Raw genomic sequence first — 10,656 nt, forward strand, 5'->3', positions numbered from 1 at the left:
TGTTCTCTTTACTTTATTAAGATTCATATCGAGTAAACTTTCATAAATTTTGAGAATTGCGAATATAATTTTAAAATATATATATATATATATATATGTATATATATATATATATATATGTATGTATAAATGTCACGACCCAATTTCTCGAGCCATGAAGGCACCTACTATAACCCATCAGTAGGTAAGCCAAACCACAACCCAGAACCACACATAATGGGTGTGAGGGTAGAAACTAAACAAGACTAAGAAAAATTACTATAACAACATAAGCAAACCAAAACATAAATGCAATAAAGGATCCCTCCCAGAACCTGGAAGTCACTAATACAGAGCTACCAACAAAACGAGTACAAGTCCCAACAGTGGACCACCGAAACTAGACTGTCTCGAAAAGTAAAAGACAAGTCTTTATATAAACAGATGGAGACTGAAATAGTACAAAACCCTGTGTGCTCACCCCTGTCTCCAGACCAGAAATTCTCCAAACTCGATCAACGCTGACTACTGGTGCTCGGACCTGCATCACGAAAATAGATGCAGAGTGTAGCATGAGTACCAAATAACAGGTACCCAGTAGGCATCATAGGCCGACTGAACTAGAAAAGTAAAGCACTATGAAAAGCGGAAATCACAAAACTAGAGGTCAAGAACGGAAGGCTAAGTAACACAATAATGCACACGAGTGTATAAAGATCTAACTAAATTAATATAAATAAGCTAACTACACCTAACTGGACCCACCATAAGCCCAGAAGGTACACTCGTGCACAAGTTTAAATAAAAACCCGAACGGACCCCCATAAGTCCGACGCGTACACGAAATAACTATAACTTAAGGAGAATAGAACTCGAGGCCAAAGAACACCGAACCAAAAAGTAGAATCTGACGGTACGGAGGTCGGGCCTTGAACCGGACACTCACCAGAATTACACAAGTAGCCAATTGCAAAATATAAGTAACTGAGGCCGGACCTCTAACCGGATGCTCTACATACTTGAGGCCGGACCTCTAACCGGATGCTCTACATAAGTATGTGGATGGTCGAGGCCGGACCTTAAATCCGGATACCCGACAAAGATGTCGATATAGCATGCTGAAAGAGTCTTTATCTATCCATAATCATATAAACCCATGGAACACCATCCAGACTTAGCTAATCAATGTAAGACCTTACAGTCGAATAGAAACTCAACTTTGAATCACGGAGCGGAATTCATTGTCACTGACGTAACTCGAGAAGCCGTAACATCTAAGAAATAAGAGTAACTATCGCTAGAGCAAGCTCATCGTCTAGCTAAATACCAAACTATCAGACTCAAGTCTGCTACATCAGTCTACAAGGATTTAAGCCGGCCGAGCGACGTCGGGGCTAAACTAAGTCCTACCGACTTTGAATCATGCATTTCTAAGGAAAACCCTAGTCAAACCTAAACTAAGGCTCAACATACTTCTGACAACCAGTATTCAAACATACAAGTAATTCATATAGCAAAGAAGGTCAATATAAACATGCTCACAGTTACCCGATAATTCTCAGAACAAGGCCGAAAATATAATTTTTAACACCTATGCATGATCCAATAACTACCCAACCCAAATTCCAACTAATCAACATGCATTCACATGTTCGAGTTCAGTCTAAGAAGAGAAACCATAGCCTACCTGAACGCAGATCACGCGCGCTCCAAAATTCACTCCCCGGATCTTTTACTTTCTAAAAGGCCTCGAAACGTTGATACACTATCAGAAATAGAGTCACAACGTTATTACAGTCATTTAAACACTAAAATTGCAAGAAACGGAGACGGGTCAATTTCACGGTCAAAATGGAAAAAATGGGATCCGCGTTGAGAAATCCCGAATTAACCCCAAATAAAAGTCCTAAATAACTCTCGAAACTTGTATAGCAGAATGGAGCACAATTCAGGACTCAAGACGGTCCCAACATTAACATGCAACAAAAAAAACCCAAATCCTAAGCTAAAAATCAGCAACAATGGCAGCAGCTACTTACCAGATTTTACCAAAAATGAAGCTCCAACAGCCAAAACCAATCACACCACGACGATCCTCACGAAAAACCCCACAATATAGGCTCTTGAATCACTTGATTCGGACCTAAAATGGCCAAGAAATCACCTTCTGAAATTTCCCAAAACTTGTGCTCGAAAATGAGCTATGACAGCATTTAAAACCCAAAATTTACCTCAAATCGTGTCCCCAAATCAGATTCCAAGCTCACCAATGTGTTGCCCTCGAAAAATCTCACAACTTAGCCTTTTGAATCGCCCAATTCGGAGTTGTATCGCTCAAGATATCAAGTTCCAAAGTAAAACATAAAGCTGAAAGTTGGGGTTTTTATAGGGGCTGCACCAGATTCAGCTTTGCCTACTTTCTTTAAAGTCTCCGACGGGTGCTCGGAATCCGTTCGGAACCTGATAAAAATAAAATAGATATGCTACCCTACCAAAGTCGACATTCCGGACTCAAAGGCGCAGTCGAAATTTTCATCAGAGGTCATCTCGATAAAATGTGGGTCCCACTTCCATTGGCCATTTTAAGTCAAAAACCACAAAAGGGCTCGGAAAAATATCAAAAACCTCAAAACCCGAAAGAAGGGTCAAACTAGACCAAACTCGACATTCCGGAGCTAACCGCGCTGACGGAATTCTCATCCGAGCGCGTTTACTCAGAATGTTGACTAAAGTCAAACTTAGCCTTTAAACTTAAAGTTAAAACGCCTAATCCCACCAACTCACACTGAAAACTTTGGGAGTCATGTCGACAATGCTACTGGACTAAAATGACCCTTCCGGAACTGATGGAATCGTCAGAATTGGATTCTGATGTCATCTTCTTGAACTTTTGATCGAAAATGATCGTTCAAGGTTCATAAGCTTCAAAAATACTAAAGCTCACACAATAACAAAACGAATGACCAGGTGACCGATCTGTCAGTCCCAGCAAGTCATAAATGACTTAGAATCGCTGTAGGAACGCTCTAAACGATGTACAGAAGATAAAACACTAAAAATGACAATAAGGGTCATTACAATAAAATGATTATTAATTATTATGTTATGATAAATTCATTCCTCACACTGGCAAGTGCTAATAATACATCAACCTACCATTTCTAGCAACAACAGGCAACAGCTGTGGAGATTATTATTTTTTTGTATAAATAAATTGTAACCTCTTCAATGGATTTATCGTTGGATTTTCCATCAAACCAAAAACTCTCTCTCACACAACTCTTCTTCTTATAGCTTCAGTTTCTTGTTAAAGAAAAAATGTCAGCGAATAGTATAACTGAGAGTTCTGTTTCTGAATGCTAAGTGGGGTTTGCTTTTTCTCATTATTTTTTTTTATATGCTGCCATAAACACTCGTTTTTTTACTGTATAAAACACGAAAAACAAGTAAAGTTTTGTTCGTTTATTTTGATTTGATTGGTGCTTCTAGAAAGTTTGTAAAGCAGGAGAAATCAATTATAACTTTCTCAATTTTTTTTCTTTTTTTTGTCTAGGTTTCGATTGAAAAAGCTAAGTTGTTTTTGTTCTATTTAATTGTTGGAAACTAAACCCCAAACAGTGTATTCGAATCTGGATACTGTGGGTGGTTTCTGTGTGTAGCTGTGTCTTTTTCCCGACGAAATTGAGAGTGAAATGGGATCCTCTGCAATGTCTGTTGACGAGATTGTGGAAGAGATGATGAGGCTTAACAAATCACTACCAGTAAGGCCAGGGATAGATGAAGTTGAAGCAGCAAAAGTTTTAATTATGAATATGGACAAGGAGGAACAAATGAAGTTAGAGACAATTGCGCGGCAAAACAAAAGAAAAGATGTACCAGAAGAGCTATTCAAAATATTGCAAGAGATGCAGAGGAATTTAGTTTATTTTCAGAGTAAAGAAGAGAAGAGAGAGGCATTAAAATTGTTAGATCTCGAAAATGTTCATTACCTGTTCGATGAATTGATTCAAAGAGCTTCGAAATGCTTATCATCGAATCCTCAACCTAATAATGCTTCTTCAAGGAATTCCAGTAATTTGTCTTTGGCCAATTCATCTTCCTTCAACGGTAGTAGTTTCAATTCTCCGGCAACTACTACGACTATGTCTTCTTCGTCCAGCTTTTATAGTGAGAAAGAGCCTGTTAAAGTGTCTGAACTGGTTACAAGAGACGACAGTTACTTGAAGAAACCGACCACTGCGTTTCAAATGGATGGAATCGGTGTTGGGCTTCGTTCTAAGAACGCTTCTTCTGCGCCCCAGATTGTCGACACCACTTTGAAGCGTAGTAATGGTAAGTTTAATCTATTTCCTGTAACATTAATGTGTTTTTTAATACTTTGTTAGCTTAATTGGATAAATTTTGTGATAATTATTCGTTTAATGGAGAAGCCATTTATCTGTAGGTCAAAATGGTGAAAAAATGAGCTTGATAAAGCTTGCTAGTTTGATAGAAGTTTCAGCCAAAAAAGGAACCAAGGAGCTAATTCTTCGAAGAAAACTGTCAGATCAATTAGAATGGATTCCAGATTCACTTGGGAAGCTATCAAATTTGGTGACTTTGGATTTGTCTGAGAATCGAATTGCTGTGCTGCCAACTACCATCGGGGGTCTTTCATCATTGCAAAAACTAGATTTGCATGGAAATAAAATTGTTGAACTTCCTGATTCAATAGGAGATCTGCTTAACTTGGTCTATCTAGATCTAAATGGCAATAACCTGAAGACATTGCCTTTGACTTTAGCGAGGTTAACTCACCTCGAGGAAGTTGATCTTAGCTCTAACATGCTATCTGTGCTCCCCGAGGCAGTGGGATCCCTTATTAGTCTCAAAAAACTGATCGTTGAGACTAATGACCTAGATGAACTTCCTCACACTATTGGTCAATGCACTTCGCTGAAAGAGCTTCGTGCTGACTATAACCGTCTTAAAGCTCTTCCTGAAGCCTTGGGACGAATGGATTCTTTGGAGATTCTATCCGTGAGGTACAATAACATCAGGCAATTGCCTACAACTATGGCATCCTTAACAAGTTTGAAAGAGCTCAATGTTAGTTTCAATGAGCTTGAGTCAGTGCCTGAGAGCTTGTGCTTTGCCACTACACTCGTAAAGCTGAACATTAGCAACAACTTTGCGGACCTGCAATCACTCCCTAGATCCATTGGAAACCTTGAGATGCTTGAGGAGCTGGATATGAGTAACAACCAGATACGAATTCTACCAGATTCATTTAGGATGCTTTCGCGTTTGCGTGTACTAAAGACAGAAGGAAATCCTGTTGAAGTGCCACCAGGAAACATTATCGAGATGGGAGCACAGGTGTGTTTGATTTTTTTTTTACTATACTATCATTATGTTTAATTGTTTGGTTTAGTTTTGATAGATGACTCGTGAACGTTTATTTTGCTCATCAGGCTGTTGTGCAGCATATGGCTGATCTTGTTGAAAAGAGGGACGCGAAGCCACAACCAGTTAAGCAAAAGAAATCATGGGCTCAGATATGCTGTTTTTCAAGATCCAACAAACGTAAGCGCAATGGTATAGACTATGTCGTCCAAGCGTGACACACGTATAAACTCTCTGGTAACTTTGTTCCCTTTACTACCTCTGCTTCCAGCTATTAGTCTGTTGGCGATAGAAAACTGGAGGTTTAGTATTCAGTAACCAGCTGGTGATCCAGTATTCATGGCACTGATCCAGCAGACTGGGGTTGGATAGTTGTTAGCTCTTACACATTTGTTGTTTAATAATTCTCCTCAATTCTTGTCCTTTGATGTTGTGAGTTAATAAATGTATATGGTGCACGAGACGTGTTTGCTGCATTAATTACAATAATAAAATGTTGGGTTGTAAGGGAATGGCTCACATGCTTTTGTTATCCCTCCTACAGTGAAATTGAGCTGGAAGTGAGCTTCAATTCCAACAGAATTATCACTATTTTTTTTGTGTTACCACATGTTTCTTTTTTGCCAGTTGGTTCTTTGTAATTTTATCATGTATGTTCGAAAATCACTTGTAAAAATCGATATCACACGGCTATGACGAGGGAGGAAAATATCTGCTGTTGTTGAATGAATTATTATGAGTTGAAACTATCGTCATTATCTTCATAACAACACAAATGACTTCGACTTGAAGTTAAAAGCAACTAATGTAATCAGTTTTCTAATATTAAATCCTAAATTATTCTTCATGTGGTCCTCAACGTTCAAAAAAGGCTGGCAATTTGTTAGGCAAATGTCATTATATTGGTTAACAACTTGCTATAATGCTTAAACAAAGAGATTAAATTATACTAATCCAATAATTTCAACTTTTTACCATAGACTTTTTCAGAGAGACATACATGTAAAGCAAGTAAACAAACGCGAGAGCCCGGGACACAACCCCTTTACCAAAAAGGCAGTGAAAAGTTGAGGTAGAAATGGTATTGTATATTCCAAATTACTATTTATATTCAAATCTTTGATACTGTGATTTTGATTTATGATACTCGTATGATATATGGAATACATTTTAAATTTTTTGATATTCAATACGGTATATATCATATCAAAGTATATAGTTACACAAATAACATATATTATTAAAATACTACTAACAAATATGCAATCTGGTATTTTAAATATAACTGATTAACAAAATGAGTTTTTTTTTTTTTACTTTCTTTTGAGTATACATATATTTTTACAAGTGTAATGTGTTGATATGCTACAGTTAAAACCTTTTTTGAATTGTACAGTCCGAAGTCTAAAGGGCAAAAAAAAATTTCAAAATTTCTAAATAGGTATATCAATTTCTTTTCTAATCAAAAGGGTAAAATCGCTACTGAATCACTGACCTATCAACGTTTTGTCCATATTTTTTTTCTTTTTTAAAAATAAAATCGCTGCCAATGCAGCGTTTTTGGAAGTTTTTTTTTTTTTTAAAAAAAAAATTAAAATCGCTGCAACAACATTGTTTTTAAAAAAAAAGAATTTTTTTTTGTAAAATCGTTGTCAGACAGCGATTTCTGCACTTTTTTTGACTGATTTGTTTTTTTAAAATTTTCTGCCAATTATTTTTTTAAAGTGATTTGTTTTTTATTTTAATTTTCCCAATTATTTTTTTTAAAAAAATCGTATTAAATATTGGTACTTTTTTTGGTTAAAATAAAAATTGCATTACAATTGTTAATAAAGATTTCACTCAATACGATTATAAGAAATAAAATGATTTTAGTAATATTTTTGAAAAAATAATTAATTAACTAAAATAGTTGCCTAGCATGGCACCAAAAAGAGTTCCATGGGCGATTTAAAATCGCTGCCTAGGTGGCGATTTAAAAAAAATGTACGAAAATGTTGCATGGGCAGCGATTTTCTTGTAAAAGTGAAAAAAAAGTTTGGACAAAATCACTGATAAGTCAGCGATTTTGCCCTTTTGATTAAAAAAGAAATTGATGTATCCCTTTGGAATTTTTTAATAATTTTTTGTCCTATAGGCTTCGGACTCTTGAATTGTGATATCATACTACTCTATTATAGGAGTACATATATTAGTCGAAACTAAATAAACTATGATTATCAATTTTTACCATACCGTAAAATAGCGAAATTGAACTACACCAAATTAAATTGATTTAATAATGGTGTAATAGTTTTAAGAATCAAATACCCAAATTACGGCACCAAAATTCGTAACTCTCCTAATCATAAATTCGTGGACATCAACAGACACAATATCCTATAAAATTTAGGTTAAATCGCATATAAAATCTAGTGATATGAATGAAAACCTCTCACGTAGAAACTACGGAAAATTAGCGTGGTGCTAGGCCGGCAACAGGCAGCGACCATAAAGATGAAATGCGATGGATGGACGAAAAATAAATGAAATAGTACTATGAATTCGATATGTAACGCTCTCGATCAACAAATCCCATGTTAACAGTATTACCAGACAGATGGTGAACTACTAAGACACCACCAAATGATTTTCACATGACCAAAATATTTCTATGTAGGATAATATTTTCGTATGAAGATAATATTATATATATATAGATATAGATATAGAAAGTATATCAATAGAAATACCAAACGCCAATTTTACCAACTTTTGTCACAAATATGAAGTATCCTGTTAAGAGGGGGCGGAGCTAGGGGAGATTTGTTGGTTCAGAGTTTGAACAAATCCAATTTTTTTTTATAGATTTATATTAAAAACTTAAAAAATAACTTGTAAATTCCTAACAAAATTGATAGACAACCCAATGATAAGAAAGAGAAAAAATTTAGAGCCCGTGATCCTCCTCATGGGTACTAGCTATGGGGAAAAACAATCTAAAGGAGTACATATATAAACACAATAAGAAATGTAAATGTGATTACTGAGACAAATTTTTGGACCACTAGAGCTAGGAATATTAATGTGAGGAGGATTCATCTAGGCAGGGCTCCACCTGAAGTAGGTGATTTGCTCGAGGAATTGTGACTGTGATCTATACAAGGTTGATCCGTTTATTTTGGACTTCGGAAGATGATATAAAAAAATTATTTTTACGTTAATGAATTCTTTTAGATTAGTTACAACCCTTTATTGTTTTTTTTTTTATTACAGACCATAGCCTGATTTAACTTAAGATTATTTATTCTTATCTTTATCTTTTTGTGTACAGTGTAATTTTTTGATATATATATAGAGAGAAAGTGCTCTTGAACAAAATAACCAATAAAAATCAAACCAACTATTAGTTTACCACTATCAAATAGACCAAACAACAACAAACAACACAATAATCCAATCGAATAATCACCAAATTCAATCAGTAATTAGAAACTATGGCGAGCTCCATAAAAATCGATGATGTCCGATCTCTATTTTCCTTTCTATTTTATATTTATTTTATTTTATTTTTCAATTTATACTTGAAATTCACAACGAATACGTTATAAATTTGTATTAGTTATATATTTATCATGGCTTTTAAAAATGCCTATAATTGTAAAATGTGTTAGAATTCCAAACGTGTTACAATTGTAATTTATATTTTCTTTTATGGATGATGTCAAAAAAAAAATCTTTCATATTTTCATATCTTTGGGAAAAAAAATTATACTTCACAAAATATCCTTAAACATTAAAATAATTAATTTAAAAATGAAGAGAGAGTGAGAGAAAAATGAGGGGGGAAAAGAGAAAAAGGAGACAGAGAGAAAAAAACGCCAGAAGAAAAAAGAAGGGGAGAGAGAGAAATAAAGAAAAGGATGTATTTTATTTTTGGAAAAAGTTCAATTATGTCAATTTTCTCGTTTATGCCATCAGTTAGAATTTTGATTAATTTATATTATCATTATTAAAGTAACAATTCATTCACGCCATTATTTTTTAATAATGGTTTTGCAAAATCATTTTTGACACGTGACCAATTATAATTTGACCACATCATTAATTTTTTAAATAAAAAAATTTAATTCAATTTTTTTCAAAATTATTATTTTTTTATTAAAAAATTGATGACATGACCAAATTATTATTTTCACGCCCCTAGTGCCACAATTGATGCAATTTGACACAATCATCAATGATAACCTTTTAGACATAAGACCATAAGTAATTTACAAAGTTGTAAGAACATAAATAATGTATCTCATTAACAAAATATTCTGGGAAACAATACTCAATACCAGCAACCGATTCTAAGGGAACTGTGGAAAGAGCTAACAAACTTTTTATCCCTTTTGAACATGTTCTCTGCCTCTATAACGAGTTTCTCCAGATTTTTTTGCAAACACTTGATCAGTTCAGTTAGCTCTATAACCTTTAAGGTTTTCAAATTCTGCAAAGAACCTACGAATATGTTATGAAAAAGTAGTCCTAAGGATACGGAAGAAGCACAAAATTACAAGATATGAATAGGAAGTATTGTCAAATTCTCTAGAACTTAAGATTTTGACGATGCCAAGGAAGGTTCATCATATCAAAGAATTTATCGTCAATCGTTTGCACTCCAAATAGTTTAGTTTTACAAGTGCAAGATATAGGGATCAATATCCAAATAAAAGCCAAAGGAATGATCGCATTGCCATACATCTAGGTCAACATGTTCCACTTTTCTCTTCAATACAATTTGAAGCCATTTGTGGATTTTGGAACTATAATTCGATAGAGCATTGTGCGTGAAATGAACCTTCGTTTGACAGCAGCCAATTCACTTCCCAATTACTCCTTCCCTCTACCCCAATACTCACTCCGTTCGCTATTGTTTGTTTTTTTTAAAGTCAATTTAACTAACTTTATTAATTTGATATTTTAAATTTAAAAAAAAATAGATATTCCAAAACTATATCAAAAGTACTATAAATTGCATTTTTTGCACATTAATATGATGATCTTAAAATTTTAGTCAAAATTTTTATAGTTTGACTCTAAAAATAGAAACATTCAGACTAAACCTGAAAATCTTCAATTATTAATTATATATTATATTATTATTAATTATTAATTTTATTAATTAATTAAACAAATAGGATGTTTGTGAGTTCAAAGTTGAATTACAAAAATGTCATTCACCAAATTTAAATGTTATAACACATCAAAATAATTATTAATTAAATATTAAATGCACATACAAAATTAATTGACTGTTTTTTCCAT

At 34.1% G+C, this 10,656-nt stretch overlaps 1 protein-coding gene and 1 long non-coding RNA gene across 2 annotated transcripts; one reads left to right on the top strand and one right to left on the bottom strand.

Moving 5' to 3' along the window:
- Positions 1-236: 236 nt before the first annotated feature.
- LOC107011664 lies at positions 237-3,049 on the bottom strand. Its single transcript, XR_001455914.2, has 4 exons — positions 2,211-3,049; positions 2,019-2,122; positions 1,667-1,744; positions 237-520 (listed from the first exon to the last, which is right to left on the bottom strand). It is a non-coding gene; the product is annotated as an uncharacterized LOC107011664 (long non-coding RNA).
- Positions 3,050-3,188: 139 nt separating this feature from the next.
- Positions 3,189-5,972, top strand: LOC107011663 (plant intracellular Ras-group-related LRR protein 4-like). Its single transcript, XM_015211246.2, has 3 exons — positions 3,189-4,311; positions 4,424-5,337; positions 5,433-5,972. The coding sequence occupies exons 1-3, from the start codon at positions 3,672-3,674 to the stop codon at positions 5,580-5,582; spliced, it is 1,704 nt and encodes a 567-aa protein (XP_015066732.1). The 5' UTR covers positions 3,189-3,671; the 3' UTR covers positions 5,583-5,972.
- The last annotated feature ends 4,684 nt before the right edge of the window (positions 5,973-10,656 follow it).

The sequence above is a fragment of the Solanum pennellii genome, chromosome 2 (genome assembly GCF_001406875.1).
Source record: "Solanum pennellii chromosome 2, SPENNV200".
In the NCBI taxonomy this organism is placed as follows: domain Eukaryota; kingdom Viridiplantae; phylum Streptophyta; class Magnoliopsida; order Solanales; family Solanaceae; genus Solanum; species Solanum pennellii.